Source organism: Oryctolagus cuniculus, assembly GCF_964237555.1.
Source record: "Oryctolagus cuniculus chromosome 16 unlocalized genomic scaffold, mOryCun1.1 SUPER_16_unloc_1, whole genome shotgun sequence".
In the NCBI taxonomy this organism is placed as follows: Eukaryota; Metazoa; Chordata; class Mammalia; order Lagomorpha; family Leporidae; genus Oryctolagus; species Oryctolagus cuniculus.
In genome coordinates, this window is record NW_027208201.1 from 4,885,736 (window position 1) to 4,903,397 (window position 17,662).

The following is a 17,662-nucleotide window of genomic DNA, read 5'->3' on the forward strand; positions in this document are numbered from 1 at the left end:
TGTTTCTTTTGTGGTGCAGTAGCTTTTCAGCTTGATGTAACCCCATTTGTCCATCTTAGCTTTGATTGCCTGTGTTTCTGAAGTCTATTCAAAAAAGTCTCTGCCTATGCCAAAGTCTTGTAGAGTTTCCCTAATATTATATAGTAATTTGATGGTATTGGGTCATAGATTTAGGTCTTTGATCCATTTTGAGTGGATTTTTTTTGTAACTTGTATGGTATGGGTCTAGTTTTATACTTCTGCAAGTGGAGATCCAGTTTCCCCAGCACCATTTGTTGAAGAGTCTGAGCTTGCTCCAGGGATTGATTTTAGCTCCTTTGTCAAAGATACATAGTTTGTAGATGCGTGGATTGATTTCTAGGGTTTCTGTTTTGTTCCATTGGTCTACATGTCTGTTTTTGTGCCAGTACCAGGCTGTTTTAAAGATTTATTGGAAAGACAAAGTTATGAGAGATGTAGAGACTGAGCGAGAGGTTTCCATCTGCTGGTTCACTCCCTAGATGGCCACAGTAGCTGCAGTTGTGCTGATCTGAAGCCAGGAGCCAGGAGCTTCTTCCAGGTCTCCCACATGGGTGCAGGGGCCCAACAAGTTGGGCCATCTTCTACTGATTTCCCAGGCCATAGCAGAGAGCTAGATTGGAAGAGGAGCAGCCAGGACTAGAACCAGCGCCCATGTAGTATGTCAGCGCTTCAGGCTAGGGCTTTAACCTGCTGTGGCACAGCTCCAGCCCAATACCAGGGTGTTTTGATTATAAATCCCCTGTGTTAATTCTTGAAATCTGGTATTGCAATGTCTTGTGCTTTGTTTTTGTTGTATAGGTTTGCTTTAGCTATTTGGGGTATCTTGTGTTTCCATATAACTTTTTTTATTTATAACTAAATTTTTTTTTATTTATTTTATTTAATCTTTTATTTAATGAATATAAATTTCCAAAGTACGTCTCATGGGTTACAATGGCTTCCCCCCCCATACCGTCCCTCCCACCCACAACCCTCCCCTTTCCCACTCCCTCTCCCCTTTCATTCACATCAAGATTCATTTTCGATTATCTTAATATACAGAAGATCAGCTTAGTATACCTTAAGTAAGTATTTCAACAGTTTGTTCCCACACAGAAACATAAAGTGAAAAATAATAGATGATTTTTTTTAAATGATGATGAAATCAGATCAGACCTATTGTCATGTTTAATCCCAGTGAGAGTCAAGTTGGGAATTGATAATTTCTTTTTTTTTTTTTTACAGAAGATCAGTTTAGTGTACATTAAGTAAAGATTTCAGTCGTTTGCACCCCCATAGAAACACAAAGTGAAATATACTGTTTGAGTACTCGTTATAGCATTAAGCCTCAGTGTACAGCACGTTAAGGACAGAGATCCTACATGAGGAGTAAGTGCACAGTGACTCCTGTTGTTGACTTTACCAATTGACACTCCTGTTTATGGCATCAGTAATCTCCCCATGCACCAGTTATGAGTTTCCAAGGCTATGGAAGCCCCTTGAGTTCTCCGACTCTTATCTTGTTTAGACAAGGTCATAGTCAAAGTGGAGGTTCTCTCCTCCCTTCAGAGAAAGGCACCTCCCTCTTTGAAGACCTGTTCTTTCCACTGGGATCTCACTCACAGAGTTGAAACTGTTAAGCTGAATAAAAACTTAAGCTACAAATTGATAATTTTGCTATTTAACAAGGAAATTATAAATGTTTACAAATGGCTTAAAGATTTGCACATGCAGTTGCATTTATAAGAAACTTCTAATTGCACAAAACCCATGCCAGCTCAAAGTTTAGGTGTACACATTTACCCAGTTGAGCATTTTTAGAATTACTGCATAAATCGACTAGGTCTTCCTCTCTTTTTTTTTTTTTTCTTTTTCTCCCCTTCTTGCTTACCCTCACTCCCATCCTCTCCCCCACTCTCCCCCCAAAAAAAAATCCTCATGAAAAGATTGCATGGACTGAGCCGGCGCCGCGGCTCAATAGGCTAATCCTCTGCCTTGAGGCGCCAGCACACCGGGTTCTAGTCCTGGTCGCGGTGCCGGATTCTGTCCCGGTTGCCCCTCTTTCAGGCCAGCCCTCTGCTATGGCCCGGGAGTGCAGTGGAGGATGGCCCAAGTTCTTGGGCCCTGCACCTGCATGGGAGACCAGGAGAAGCACCTGGCTCCTGGTTTTGGATCAGCACGATGCGCCAGCCGCAGCGCACTGGCCAGGGCGGCCATTGGAGGGTGAACCAACGGCAAAAGGAAGACCGTTGCCTATCTCTCTCTCTCTCTCTCTCTCTCTCACTGTCCACTCTGCCTGTCAAAAATTAAAAAAAGAAAAGAAAAGAAAAGACAAGAAAAGAAAAGATTGCATGGACTGAAAAATATCCCTAAACTGAATGGACTAGGCTGCCTTGATTGATATGGGGAAGGGATTTAGTGGACTATGTGTATTGCGGCAGCAGATGCAGCGGCCCAGCATGTGGTTGTGATGTCCAACACACAGGGCAGAAGCATTTTTCACAGTGTTTGTTTTCCTGTCTTGCACTTACAAATAAGATCTATGTGAATAGTATGGGAAATGTTTGCTGTTTTTCCCTTTTTTAAAAAATTGCTTTTGTTTAAAATTTGATCACCTTGACTACTGTAAACATAGCCTATTTTTGTGCTTAAGATACTGAATGAAAAACTCCATTGTGTGTTGCTGGACTGTTTTGAAAATATTTGGTCAAATGTGTATTAATTTGGCTGTAATGGAATTTAAAGCAAGCAAAGAAACAAACAAACAAAACCCTGTGAAAATGGCCTTAGAACATTATCCTTAGTTACTTGAAGAGTTTCTAGTTTTTTAAAATACATTTTATGTCAAAAATAATTTTTATTAATTTAGAGAAGACAATCAATGTCTGTGAGAAAACAGACTTTTCTTTTGGATTTTCTTTTTGTGGTCATTGTGAGTGATTGCTTTTTCCTTTTCTTACTTTCACATTCTTCCTTTGTTCTAAAACTTAGGCAGACATCTAGCTTTGACAATCATAATATGTTTTATTTTTCTGAGGGAGGAATAACTTTTAATGCTGTTTAGTTTCCTACTGTTGTTGTGTTGGTGAATTTTTAAACTGTGTGCCAAATGCAATCAATTATATGAACTGAGAAAAAATGCACTTATCCTAAAAATAAAACACTGCAAGTAGAAATTGTGTAAAATATTTCATGAATTTAACACAACTTGAAATGACAGTCTGTTAACCTTAACCTTCAAACACATGAATCAATGAAAAGCAACCAACAGATGATTGCATAAATTTATTTAATCCCACATAATTTTTAACAGGTATGAATTTAACACTCAAATTATGGATGAAATATAGAAATAAGAAAAATTTCCTAGAAAGAGGAGCAATGTTATCCATTGTGAGAAAACAAAACATCCACTCTCTTGGGCATGTAACATTTGAGAGCCATTATCAAATCCCAAGAACTCTTATTTTTGCTTAAGATAGAAAAATGCAGAGAATGTTCAACAATAAAATGTGAAATGATAAAATAGAATCCTGAGCAATAGGAAAAGAGTGAATAAAAATTGAGTGAACATTGTGAATATTCTGACAATTAGACGTTCTAAACCAAATGCTTATTTTCAAGGCAAATATAATTGAATGAAATTGCTTCTATAAGAGTTGATACATTACTGGAAAATTACAGAGAGGTCTCAAGAAAATGGCTTTGGTGAATAGATTAGAGATGCTTCTGAATGCTTGGGTAACTGACAAGTCAGATGGTATTCAACCATTTCAGAAGGTACTGAAAAGAGAGATGCTTGCCTCTTGGGTTCCATCCCTAAGTAGAAGTGAAATCGCATGTTGGAACACATCAAGGCTTTCCTGAAGGGCTTGGGAAGGTGAGTGTGATCATGGGGACAGTTTGCTTCAGAGGAGTCTCAGGGTCCTTCTACGATCTAGAGCCCTTGGAACCTCACTCACACCTCCTCCATGTGCCAGAGCTGAGGAACCACTGAGTGGAAGTCTGAGTCTGACCATTGTTGCATCAGGGCATGGCTGTGTTGTTGCTCTAAATTCCATAGTCTCTCCCTTCTCCCTGATGCTGCCCCTCTCTTTAGGTGGCTGTGGAAGAACTACCAACATGGGCTGGCCTTCCGCTTTGCCATGTAGGAGATCAATAAGGACCCCCAGCTATTCCCCTGCCTGACCTTCAGTTTCCAACTCTACAATTCTGTTACCAGTGACACGCTGAGGAGTACTGTGTACTGGTTGACTGGAAAGCATCATCTCATCCCTATCTATATCTGCCAGACACAAGGCAAGACGGTTGCCATCATTGCTGGAACCACATCAGCATTTTCGGCTGAAACTTGAATGGTACTGGAGCTGTACAAAACCCCACAGGTAAATGGGTTGTGACTTCTGGTGAGAAATGTTTCCATCTCCCACCAGATCTGTCACACCTGATGCAAGGGTCATGTGGAAGCCAGTTACACATATACTACTCTTAGTTGAAACAAATTCTGGGGAATTCGTTAGGCTGTGAGAAAGGGAAGGAGGAATGGATTCTGAGAGCCTCAGCCCAGATCTCTGTCTAGGGCCAATGTATCCATCCCCACCTGCTGGGAATGTTGATTGTTGACTCTTCATAGGAAATACCCGCAGCACAGAAATGTCCTAAGATGACTCTATGTTAGTTGTGGGGATATAAAGACCTGGGCCTGTATTTTCCATTTAGGACCCCACTGAAGACGATGACAATCCCAAAGATCATTAATGAATATTTGGGGTTTGGTTACAGTTAGATGAGATTTCACTCTCTCCCTATGCCCAGTCCTGACTTCATCACATGTAGCAGATTCATTCACAGGGTCCCCAGTTTACTTTCCATGTGCAACTCAGAGATTTAAATCTTTTTGTGTGTTTGAGGGACTGAGAAACAATTCAGGCAGACAGTGTACACCTATTCACTGGTTTAGTCACCAAATACCCACCATGGTGCTGGTGCAGATTGGCTGTGGTGCAGCCAGGAGCCTAGCATTCAATACAAATCTCCCAAGTAGGTGTCAGGAACCCAATTACATGATCCAATTGAGCTGCCTCCCTGGATCTGCATTCACATTTCTGAGATTCTTAAAGGAGACCCACGTGAAACAGGTAGCATTGTGCACCCATTACCATCAGGCTCAGACTGGAATAGCATAGGAGGATTCAAACCCTCAGGAGATCAGCACAGTAAAGAGTTGTTTGTCTCAGAGGTAACATGTAATCCCAGTTGTAGTGGGGCTGTTAACCTCTTGTGACATGCAGTGAGAAGTGGGAAACACCAATGTCCTGGTGATTCTGCAACCAGAAATCATATCTCCTTCTCTCCATGGCTTGCCATGAAGATACATGGGTATCTAACTCACTTTCATGCTATGAATGAAGATCTACATTTCTTCTAAAAGCAATAGGCATTGAAGCATTGTTTTCTCTGATCCCAGGTAATAGAACTTGGCTGTGTCTATGCTGGACATTGTCTTCCCAATATCATTGTGTTCAGATGTGCCTGTTGGAGAGCAGTGATATTTTTTTTTTTTTTACTCACTTCCCAAGATTGACAACTCGTAATCCATCTTCATCAGATCATGGTGGTTTTCTTTCCTTTCAAATCACATATCATCCTGTTGATCCCATGCTAAATGAGCGAGACAAGTTTCCATTGCTCTCTTAGATGGCCAACAGTGATAACTCTCTGGTCTGTGGAATGCACTCATTGCTACCACAGTTTGGCTGGATTTGGGTGGTACTCTTTGTATCTAATGATATGAAAGGAGAGCAGTTCCTTCAGAATATTGAAGCTGAGATGGTAAAGAAAGGTGTCTGTCTGGCCTATTCAGAAAATCTCCCTGACACTAAGTCAAGGTATGCAGAAACTGAAATCTCTTGCCTAGAGGTGATAAACATTTCATCAGCAAATGTGCATATTCTATATGGTGATGTAAGGAGTCTCTATACCATCGAATTCCTAAGTGAATTCTATTTAACACTGGAGAAGGTGTGGATCATAGATGCAAAGTGGGATATTGTTGTGCTTGAGACACAACACGTGCTGCATTTTGTCCATGGAGGCCTCTCATCTTCACACCACAAGGGAGAAACTCCTGGCCTCGAATATATTATCAAGACAGTGGACATGGGCCGGCACCATGACTCACTTGGTTAATCCTCTGCCTGCGGTGCCGGCATCTCATATGGGCACTGGGTTCTAGTCCCGGCTGCTCCTCTTCCAGTCCAGCTCTCTGCTGTGGCCCGGGAGGGCAGTGGAGGATGGCCCAAGTGCTTGGGCCCTGCACCCACATGGGAGACCAGGAAGAAGCACCTGGCTCCTGGCTTCAGATTGGCAGAGCATGCCGGCCATAGCCATAGTGAGAGCTGGATTGGAAGAGGAGCAGCCAGGAGTAAAACTGGCATCCATAGGGGTTGCTGGTGCTTCAGGCCAGGGCTTTAACCTGCTGCACCACAGCACCGCCCCTCAATTTCTTTTGTAACATGTGAAAGTGTGGTATGTTTTTTATTAACTTGATGATTCAGTGAAGCAATATTTTTAACTATATAGCAAATGATCTGAGATCCACACAATTTTTATCCTCTCTGTATATATTTACTAACACATGTGAAAGAAATTATGACATTTTGGATTGGGGAGTACGGTTATTTCATTTAGCTTAATGACTTCCAGTTCCAAGTGTGCACATTTCATTCTTTCTCATGGCTGACAATTAATATTTCACCATATATATATATATATATATATATACATATACATCTTGTGTTTCCTTCATCCATTCATCAGTTGATGGACATGTAGATTGGTTTCACAGCTTAGCTATTGTGCATTGAGCTGCTACGGATATGAGAGTGCAAGTGACTCTTTCATGTGCTGATTTAATTTCCTTTCTACATCTTTGTTTGCCTACGTGTGGGATAGCTGGACTGTATGTTAGAACTAGTATTGTTTTTCTGAGGAATCCCCATACCATCTTCCATAATGGTTGTAGCATTTTTCATTCATTCCCACCAAGAGTTTATTGTAGTACTTTTCCCGCCACACAGTCTCCAGAACTTGTTATTGCTTGAAGTTTGGATGATAGCCATTCTAGCTGGGGTGTGGTGAAACCACACTCTGGGTTTTATTTCCATTTCCCTAATGTCTTGTGATCCAGAGCATCTTTTCATGTGTTTGTTGGCCATTTGTATTTCATCCTTTGAAAAATGCCTGTTCATATTCCTTACTCCATTTCTTAACTGGATTGTTTGTTTTGTTGTTGTTAAGTTTCTTGAGGTCATTTTCCCCCAAAAGAAACCTTATGTTTAAGGAATACAAACTCCATGCATTTCACAAGTACAACTTTAGGAATGTAGTGATTCTGCCCAACATTTCCGCCCTCCAATCCTTCCTTCTCCTCCCTCTTCCTTTCCTATTCTGGATATTAACAATTTATTGGATATTGGATGTATATTTTGTAGATATTTTCTCTCATTGTGTAAGCTGTGTTTACCTTGATGGGTGTGTCCTTTGCTGAGTAGAAGTTAGTTAGTTTGATGTAATCTCATGTGCTTATCTTTTCCTTTATTGCCTGTAGTTCTGGGGTCTTATCCAAGAAGTCTTTGCCTAAGTCAATGTCTTGCAGTGTTTCCCCAATGTTTTCCTCTAGTAATTTGATGTTTTCAGGGCTTAGGTTTAGATCTTTGATCACTTATGAATTGATATTTATATAGGCTTTAAGGTAGCAGAATGATTTCAAGAGTCTGCATGTGGAAATCAAAGTTTTCCAATACTACTTGTTGAAGAGACTGTCCTTTCTGAAGAGAGTGAGTTTGGCTCTGTGTAGCATTTTGAATTATAATTTAATAATGAGAGGTCATAGAATAATAATATTTCTCACTGTAGGATGAAATGCTATAAAATATCCTAATATAGCTCATTACAAAGAATAGGAAGGAAAAAAATTGCCCAAACATATTCTTTTTTTTGGGAATGTATGCAAAGCTAAGAAATGTGGATTACTGATATATCTCATAGCAGCTATGTCTGCTATAATGTTGTATATATGTATGCTATAGCTCATGTGCTTTGTGAGACATTGTTGGGGAAAATAAAATTGGGTCCACTTTATATCATAAAATGACTCTGAAAAATGAAGCAATGTCGCAAAGAAAGCCTGTCACAACCAGTGAGGACAGTCTGTGAGCCTATTGTTAAATACAAATTCACAGAGCTTGCATGTAAGCACAGGGTACATCTGCTGGTTATAGATGGATTTGCCTGGATTTTAAACCTGGCTTGCTTGGATCTATTACCCATATGTAGAACAGTATCAGGAACTTCGCCATATGTATACATGAAAATCCACTAATCAAATTATTTGAGGAAATCAAATTTAATGTGTCACAGAAGGAAAATGTATATATATATAGTACATTATATATGTTTAAATTTACACAGCTTACTGCACTGTGTAATTTTCATGTTTATTTTTTTTTAACTTTTATTTAATGAATATAAATTTCCAAAGTACGACTTATGGATTACAATGGCTTCCCCCCCATACCGTCCCTCCCACTCGCAACACTCCCCTTTCCTACTCCCTCTCCCCTTCCATTCACATCAAGATTCATTTTCGATTATCTTAATATACAGAAGATCAGCTTAGTATACATTAAGTAAAGATTTCAACAGTTTGCTCCCACACAGAAACATAAAGTGAAAAATAATAGATGATTTTTTAAATGATGATGAAATCAGATCAGACCTATTGTCATGTTTCATCCCAGTGAGAGTCAAGTTGGGAATTGATAATTTCTTCTTCTTCTTTTTTATTTTACAGAAGATCAGTTTAGCATACATTAAGTAAAGCTTTGCAACAGTTTGCACCCCCATAGAAACACAAAGTGAAATATAATGTTTGAGTACTTGTTATAGCATTAAGTCTCAATGTACAGCACGCTAAGGACAGAGATCCCACATGAGGAGCAAGTGCACAGTGACTCCTGTCATTGACTTTACAAATTGACACTCTTGTTTATGGCCTCAGTAATCTCCCCATGCTCCAGTCATGAGTTTCCAGCCATGGAAGCCCCTTGAGTTCTCCAACTCTTGTCTTGTTTAGACAAGGTCATAGTCAAAGTGGAGGTTCTCTCCTCCCTTCAGAGAAAGGTACCTCCTTCTTTGAAGACCTGTTCTTTCCATTGGATTCTCACTCACAGAGATCTTTCATTTAGGTCTTTTTTTTTTTTGCCAGAGTGTCTTGGCTTTCCATGCCTGAAATACTCTCATGGGCTTTTCAGCCAGATCCGAATGCCTTTAGGGCTGATTCTGAGGCCAGAGTGCTGTTTAGGACATCTGTTATTCTATGAGTCTGCTGAGTATCTCGCTTCCCATGTTGGATCACTCTCCCCTTTATTTATTCTATCGGTTAGTGTTAGCAGGTACTAGACTTGTTTATGTGCTCCCTTTGACTCTTAGTCCTTTCATTATGATCAATTGTGAACTGAAATTGATCACTTGGACTAGTGAGATGGCATTGGTACATGCCACCTTGATGGGATTGGATTGGAATCCCCTGGTATGTTTCTAACTCTACCATTTGGGGCAAGTCAGCTTGAGCATGTCCCAAATTATACATCTCTTCCCTCTCTTATTCCCACTCTTATGTTTAACAGGGATCACATTTCAGTTAATTTTCAACACTTAAGAATAACTGTGTATTAATTACAGAATTAAACCAGTCATATTAAGTAGAACAGACAAAAAAACTACTAGGAGGGATAATGTATTAAGTTGTTCATTAACAGTCAGGGTTATGCTGATCAAGTCACCATTTCTCATAGTGTCCATTTCACTTCAGGAGGTTTCCTTTTTGGTGTTCAGTCAGTTGTCACCGATGAGGGAGAACATATGGTATTTGTCCCTTTGGGACTGGCTTACTTCACTCAGCATGATGTGTTCCAGATTCCTCCATTTTGTTGCAAATGACTGGATTTCGTTGTTTCTTACTGCGGTATAGTATTCTAAAGAGTACATATCCCATAATTTCTCTATCCAGTCTACCGTTGATGGGCATTTAGGTTAGTTCCAGGTCTTAGCTATTGTGAATTGAGCTGCAATAAACATTAGTGTGCAGACTGCTTTTTTGTTTGCCAATTTAAATTCCTTTGGGTAAATTCCAAGGAGTGGGATGGCTGGGTCGAATGGTAGGGTTATCTTCAGGTTTCTGAGGGATCTCCAGACTGACTTCCATAGTGGCTTGACCAGTTTGCATTCCCACCAACAGTGGGTTAGTGTCTCTTTTTCCCCACTTCCTTGCTAGCATCTGTTGTTGGTAGATTTCTGTATGTGAGCCATTCTAACCGGGGTGAGGTGAAACCTCATTGTGGTTTTGATTTGCATTTCCCTGATTGCTAGTGACCTTGAACATTTTTTCATGTGCCTGTTGGCCATTTGGATTTCCTCTTTTGAAAAATGTCTGTTGAGGTCCTTGGCCCATCTCTTAAGTGGGTTGTTTGTTTTGTTTTTTTTTTGTGGAGTTTCTTGATTCTTTGTAGATTCTGGTTATTAACCCTTTATCTGTTGCATAGTTTGCAAATATTTTTTCCCATTCTGTCGGTTGTCTCTTCACTCTCCTGACTGTTTCTTTTGCAGTACAGAAACTTCTCAATTTGATGCAATCCCAATAGTTGATTTTGGCTTTGACTGCCCGTGCCTCCCAGGTCTTTTCCAGAAACTCTTCGCCTGTGCCAATATCTTGAAGGGTTTCTCCAATGTTCTCTAATAACTTGATGGTGTCAGGTCGTAGATTTAGGTCTTTAATCCATGTTGAGTGTTTTTTTGTGTAAGGTGTAAGGTAGGGGTCTTGCTTCATGCTTCTGCACGTGGAAATCCAGTTTTCCCAGCATCATTTATTGAATAGACTGTCCTTACTCCAGGGATTGGTTTTAGAACCTTGGTCAAATATAAGTTGGCTGTAGATGTTTGGGTTGATTTCTGGTGTTTCAATTCTGTTCCATTGGTCTATCCATCTATTTCTGTACCAGTACCATGCTGTTTTGATAACAATTGCCCTGTAGTATGTCCTGAAATCTGGTATTGTGATGCCTCCAGCTTTGTTTTTGTTGTACAAGATTGCTTTAGTTATTCGAGGTCTCTTGTGCCTCCATATGAATTTCAGCATCATTTTTTCTATATCTGAGAAGAATGTCTTTGGTTTCCTGATTGGAATTGTATTCAATCTATAAATTGCTTTTGGGAGAATGGACATTTTGATGATGTTGATTCTTCCAATCCATGAGCATGGAAGATTTTTCCATTTTTTGGTATTTTCTTCTATTTCTTTCTAAGATTTTGTAATTCTCATCATAGAGATCTTTAATATCCTTGGTTAAGTTTATTCCAAGGTATTGGATTGTTTTTGTAGCTATTGTGAATGGGATTGATCTTAGCAGTTCTTTCTCTGCCGTGGCATTGCTTGTGTATACAAAGGCTGTTGATTTTTGTGCATTGATTTTATATCCTGCTACTTTGCCAAACTCCTCTATGAGTTCCAATAGTCTCTTAGTAGAGTTCTTTGGATCCCCTATATAAAGAATCATATCGTCTGCAAAGAGGGATAGTTTGACTTCTTCCTTCTCAATTTGTATTCCTTTGATTTCTTTTTCTTGTCTGATGGCTCTGGCTAAAACTTCCAGAACTATGTTAAATAGCAGTGGTGAGAGTGGGCATCCCTGTCTGGTGCCAGAACTCAGTGTAAATGCTTCCAACTTTTCCCCATTCAATAGGATGCTGGCCATGGGATTTTTATAAATTGCTTTGATTACATTGAGGAATGTTCCTTCTATACCCAATTTGCTTAGAGTTTTCATCATGAAAGGGTGTTGAATCTTATCGAATGCTATCTCTGCATCAATTGAGATAATCATATGGTTTTTCTTTTGCAGTCTGTTAATGTGGTGAATCACATTGATTGATTTGGGAATGTTGAACCATTCCTGCATACCAGGGATGAATCCCACTTGGTCTGGGTGGATGATTTTCCTGATGTGTTGTTGTACTCTATTGCCCAGAATTTTATTGAGGATTTTTGTGTCTATGTTCATCAGGGATATTGGTCTATAATTTTCCTTCAGTGCTGCATCTTTCTCTGGCTTAGGGATTAAGGTGATGCTGGCTTCATAGAAAGAATTTGGGAGGACTCCCTCTTTTTTGATTGTTCTGAATAGTTTGAGAAGAAATGGGATTAGTTCTTCTTTAAATGTCTGGTAGAATTCAGCAGTGAAGCCATCTGGTCCTGGGCTTTTCTTTGTTGGGAGGGCCTTTATTATTGTTTCAATTTCTGTCTCAGTTATGGGTCTATTTAGGTTTTCAATGTCTTCCTGGTTCAATTTTGGTAGATTGCATGTGTCCAGGAACTTATCCATTTCTGATAGATTTTCCTGTTTGCTGGCATACAAGTCCTTGTAGTAATTTCTGATGATTCTTTTTATTTCTGTGGTGTCTGTTGTTACGTTTCCTTTTTCATCTGTGATTTTATTGATTTGGGTCTTTTCTCTTCTTTTTTTAGTTAGTTGGGCCAATGGGGTGTCAATTTTGTTTATTTTTTCAAAAAACCAGCTTCTCGCTTGGTTGATTTTTTGTAGTGTTTTTTTTTTTTGGATTCAATCCTGTTAATTTCTTCTCTGGTTTTAATTATTTCTCTTCTCCTACTAGATTTGGGTTTGGTGTGCTGCAGTTTTTCTAGGTCTTGAGATGCGCTGAAAGCTCATTTATTTGTTGCCTTTCCAATTTCTTGATATAGGCACCTATTGGTATAAATTTGCCTCTCAATACTGCTTTTGCTGTATCCCGTAAGTTTTGATATGTTGTGTTGTTATCTTCTTTTACTTCCAGAAAGTTTTTGATTTCTCTTTTGATTTCTTGAATGACCCAGTGTTCATTCAGGAGCATGTTGTTCAGTCTCCATGTGTTTTCATACTTTCTAGGGTTTCCTGAGCTGCTAATTTCCAGCTTCATTCTGCTGTGGTCTGAGAAGCTGCATGGTATGATTCTAATTCTTTTAAATTTGTTGAGACTTGCTTTATGGCCTAGTATGTGATCAATCCTAGAGAAGGTTCCATGCACTGCTGAGAAGAATGTGAAGTCTGTAGATGTAGGATTGAAAGTTCTGTAGATATCTGTTAGATCCATTTGGGCAATAGTGTCGATTAAATCTGCTGTTTCCTTGTTGATCTTCTGTCCGGATGATCTGTCTATTTCTGAGAGTGGAGTATTGAAGTCCCCCAGTACTATTGTATTGGAATCTAAGTCTCCCTTTAAGTCCCTTAACATATCTTTTAAATAGACCGGTGCCCTGTAATTAGGTGCATATACATTTATAATAGTTTCATCTTCCTGTTGAATTGAACCCTTAATCATTATATAGTGTCCCTCTTTGTCTCTCTTAACAGTTTTTGTATTAAAGTTTATTTTGTCTGATATTAATATGGCTACACCTGCTTTTTTTTGGCTTCTGTTGGCATAGAATATCTTTTTCCAACCTTTCACTTTCAGTCTGCATGCCTCTTTGTTAGAGAGATGTGTTTCTTGTAGGCAACAAATAGTTGGGTTGTGTTCCTTAAGCCAATCAGCCAATCGGTGTCTTTTAACTGAAGAGTTAAGTCCATGAACGTTTAATGTGATTATTGATACACAGTGACTTTGCCCTGCCATTTCCAAGAGATATTTTCTAGTATATGCTTTGAGCTTCCCATGCTCTTTTACTGGTAGGTGTTCTTCCTTTCCCTTCTTTCATATTGATGGCCGTGTTTCTGTGTTTCTGAGTGTAGCACATCTTTAAGTATCTTTTGCAGGGCCGGACGAGTGGTGGTAAAGTCTTTCAATTTGTGTTTGCTATGAAAGGTCTTTATTTCATCTTCATTCACAAATGAGAGCTTGGCAGGATATAATATTCTGGGCTGGCAATTTTTCTCTCTTAGCACCTGTGCTATGTCTCGCCATTCCCTCCTAGCTTGTAGGGTTTCTGATGAGAAGTCTGCTGTGAGTCTGATTGGAGATCCTCTGAGAGTAATCTGACATTTCTCTCTTGCACATTTTAGGATCTTTTCTTTATGTTTCACTGTGGTGAGTTTATTTACAATGTGTCGTGGTGAGGATCTCTTTTGGTCATGTTTATTTGGGCTTTTATGAGCTTCCTGTACTAGGATGTCTCTGTCCTTCTCCAAGCCTGGTAAGTTCTCTGCTAGTATCTCACTAAAAAGGCCTTCTAATCCTTTCTCTCTCTCCAGGCCTTCAGGAACTCCTAGAACTCGAATGTTGGTTTTTTTAATAGTATCCTGTAGATTCCCAACAATATTTTTTAATTTCTAATTTCCTCTTCTTTTCTTTGGTTTGACTTTATGTTTTCCTGTTCTCTGTCTTCTAAGTCCGATATTCTCTCTTTTGCTTCACCCATTCTGTTTTTAGGCTTTCTAATGTGTTTGTGATTTGATCTATTGAGCTCTTCATTTCATTTTGATTTCTCCTCACTATCATACTTTCCTGTTCTACTAGTTTCTGCGTTTCATTTTGATTCTTCTTTAAAATTTCATTTTCACAAGAGAGATTTTCAATCCTGTCTAATTAGGATTTCTGTAGTTCAAGGATTTGCTTTTGAAAACTTCTAAATGTTCTTATCATCAATTTTTTGAAATCCGTACCTTGCATTTATTCTATCTCATCATCTTCATAATCTTGGTTTGGGGTGTTTTGTTTATTTGGAGGCATCATAGTGTCATCGGTGATCTTGTTCCCTTGATTTCTGTGTTTCTTGCTTGGCATAGTTAATTGTTCTTTCATCACTGCGCGTTTTTTTTTAAATTTTTTAATTTTATTTATTTATTTATTTTTTATTTTTTTGACAGGCAGAGTGGACAGTGAGAGAGAGAGACAGAGAGAAAGTTCTTCCTTTGCCGTTGGTTAACCCTCCAATGGCCGCCACGGCCGGCGCGCTGCGACCGGCACACTGTGCTGATCTGATGGCAGGAGCCAGGAGCCAGGAGCCAGGTGCTTTTCCTGGTCTCCCATGGTGTGCAGGGCTCAAGCACTTGGGCCATCCACCACTGCACTCCCTGGCCACAGCAGAGAGCTGGCCTGGAAGAGGGGCAACCGGGACAGAATCCGGCGCCCCGACCGGGACTAGAACCCGGTGTGCCGGCGCCGCAAGGCGGAGGATTAGCCTAGTGAGCTGCGGCGCCGGCCTAATTTTTTTTTTTATTTTATACTATGTCCGTGTTAAGTGGACTGCCTGCTGTTGGAGGAGCCTTGGAGTCTTGAGATGGGTGTGGCCTGAGAGCTCTGCTTGGTTTTTCCAGGTTACGGGTGTGCAAAGGTGACACCCTCAGGTTATGCATGGTAAATCTCTCTCTTTTTATTTATTTATTTATTTATTTATTTATTTATTTTATTTATTTAGGGGGTAAGTAATACCGCACGGCATGGCTGTGCAGAATTGATGGTATTTAGCTTCCAGTCTCTGGCTTCTACCAAAAGAGTCTGTGTAGGCTCCGTTTCTCCTCTGGACTCCCACTGGGTTGCCTAGGCTACTGAATTGTAGTGACTCAGTTCCTTAGCTCTTCCCTGTTGTTACGTAAATCCAGAGAGGGGGCCAGCTCTTTGTCTCTTGCAAACTCTTCAAGCCTTGCAGCCTTGCAACCTTTGCAAGGTTGGCGGAGAGAGAATCTCCCAACCTTTTTTTTCCTTCTTTCCGGTAGTGAGTCTGCTGCACTCTCCGGCTCCCCTCTAGATTCTGACCGCCGTTTCCCCGCCAATGTCTCGGGTTATTGAGTTCACCTCCCCTTCCAGCACCAAAGTGTGGACTCAGAGCCCTGGACGTCCCAGCTCTCCCCGCTGGTGTCTGTGTGACATGCACTCCCCTTCCTGCACTGGTGCACAGACCCTGCAGCTCCCATGGCTCCTGCGGCTTGGCTTCCACACGGTGGGCGACCTTCTTCTCCCAGTAGGTCCTCCGATTCACAGCCACTAGATCCAGAAGAGTTTCCTCTGCAATATTTTCCTGGTTCTTTTTCTGAGGCTACCATAACTCCCCTTTTATTAAACTAAATTTTCCCAGACTATCGGTGCGTGCCCACACTATTCTGCCATCTTCTATCTCCAATCAATTTCCATGTTTATTACAATAATAGTTGACATACTATTTTTGCGTTGGTAGCCTCAATATTAGAAAAATAAGTATGTTGTCAAAAAAGGCTTTGGAAGATAAGATTATAGAATATTTATGAAGTTCTTGGTTCAAATTAATGAAGAAATGATGACAGTTGTTTAAAGAATACGCCCTCCAGGAGGAGCTAAGATGATGGGATAGGGAGGGAGCTTACTGAATCCGGGAGAAGACAGATTAATAAAAGTGAAGATAGTGGCTAGCATTACTAGGCTAATCTTCCACCTGTGGTGCCTGCACCCCAGGTTCTAGTCCCGGTTGGGCTGCCAGATTCTGTCCCGGTTTCTCCTCTTCCAGTCCAGCTCTCTGCTGTGGCCCAGGAAGGCAGTGGAGCATGGCCCAAGTGTGTGGGCCCTGCACCCGCATGGGAGACTAGGAAGCACCTGGCTCCTGGCTTCAGATTGGCACAGCACGCAGGCCATAGTGGCCATTTTGGGGGTGAACCAACAGAAGGAAGACTTTTCTCTCTGTCTCTCTCTTTTTTTTTTATCTTTTATTTAATGAATATAAATTTCCAAAGTACGACTCATGGGTTACAATGGCTTCCCCCCGCATACCGTCCCTCCCACCAACAACCCTCCCCTTTCCCACTCCCTCTCCCCTTCCATTCACATCAAGATTCATTTTCGATTATCTTAATATACAGAAGATCAGCTTAGTATACCTTAAGTAAGTATTTCAACAGTTTGCTCCCACACAGAAACATAAAGTGTAAAATAATAGATGATTTTTTTAAATGATGATGAAATCAGATCAGACCTATTGTCATGTTTAATCCCAGTGAGAGTCAAGTTGGGAATTGAAAATTTCTTACTTTCTTTTTTTTTTTTTTTTACAGAAGATCAGTTTAGTGTACATTAAGTAAAGATTTCAGTCGTTTGCACCCCCATAGAAACACAAAGTGAAATATACTGTTTGAGTACTCGTTATAGCATTAAGCCTCAGTGTACAGCACGTTAAGGACCGAGATCCTACATGAGGAGTAAGTGCACAGTGACTCCTGTTGTTGACTTTACCAATTGACACTCCTGTTTATGGCATCAGTAATCTCCCTATGCACCAGTTATGAGTTTCCAAGGCTATGGAAGCCCCTTGAGTTCTCCGACTCTTATCTTGTTTAGACACGGTCATAGTCAAAGTGGAGGTTCTCTCCTCCCTTCAGAGAAAGGCACCTCCCTCTTTGAAGACCTGTTCTTTCCACTGGGATCTCACTCACAGAGATCTTTTTGCCAGAGTGTCTTGGCTTTCCATGCCTGAAATACTCTCATGGGCTTTTCAGCCAGATCCGAGTGCCTTTAGGGCTGATTGTGAGGCCAGAGTGCTATTTAGGACATCCGCCTGCTATGGCCAGGGAGTGCAGTGGAGGATGGCCCAAGTGCTTGGGCCCTGCACCCCATGGGAGACCAGGAAAAGCACCTGGCTCCTGGC

At 40.5% G+C, this 17,662-nt stretch overlaps 1 protein-coding gene across 1 annotated transcript in view; it reads left to right on the forward strand.

Annotated features, from left to right (window-relative positions):
• Window positions 1-4,076: 4,076 nt before the first annotated feature.
• The window catches only part of LOC100341492 (vomeronasal type-2 receptor 116), a 42,365-nt gene continuing 28,779 nt past the window's right edge, over window positions 4,077-17,662 (forward strand). Inside the window, exon 1 of the mRNA XM_070067567.1 lies at window positions 4,077-4,385. Coding sequence (XP_069923668.1) covers window positions 4,356-4,385 — 30 coding nt within the window. The 5' untranslated portion in view covers window positions 4,077-4,355. The remainder of the gene's footprint in view (window positions 4,386-17,662) is intronic.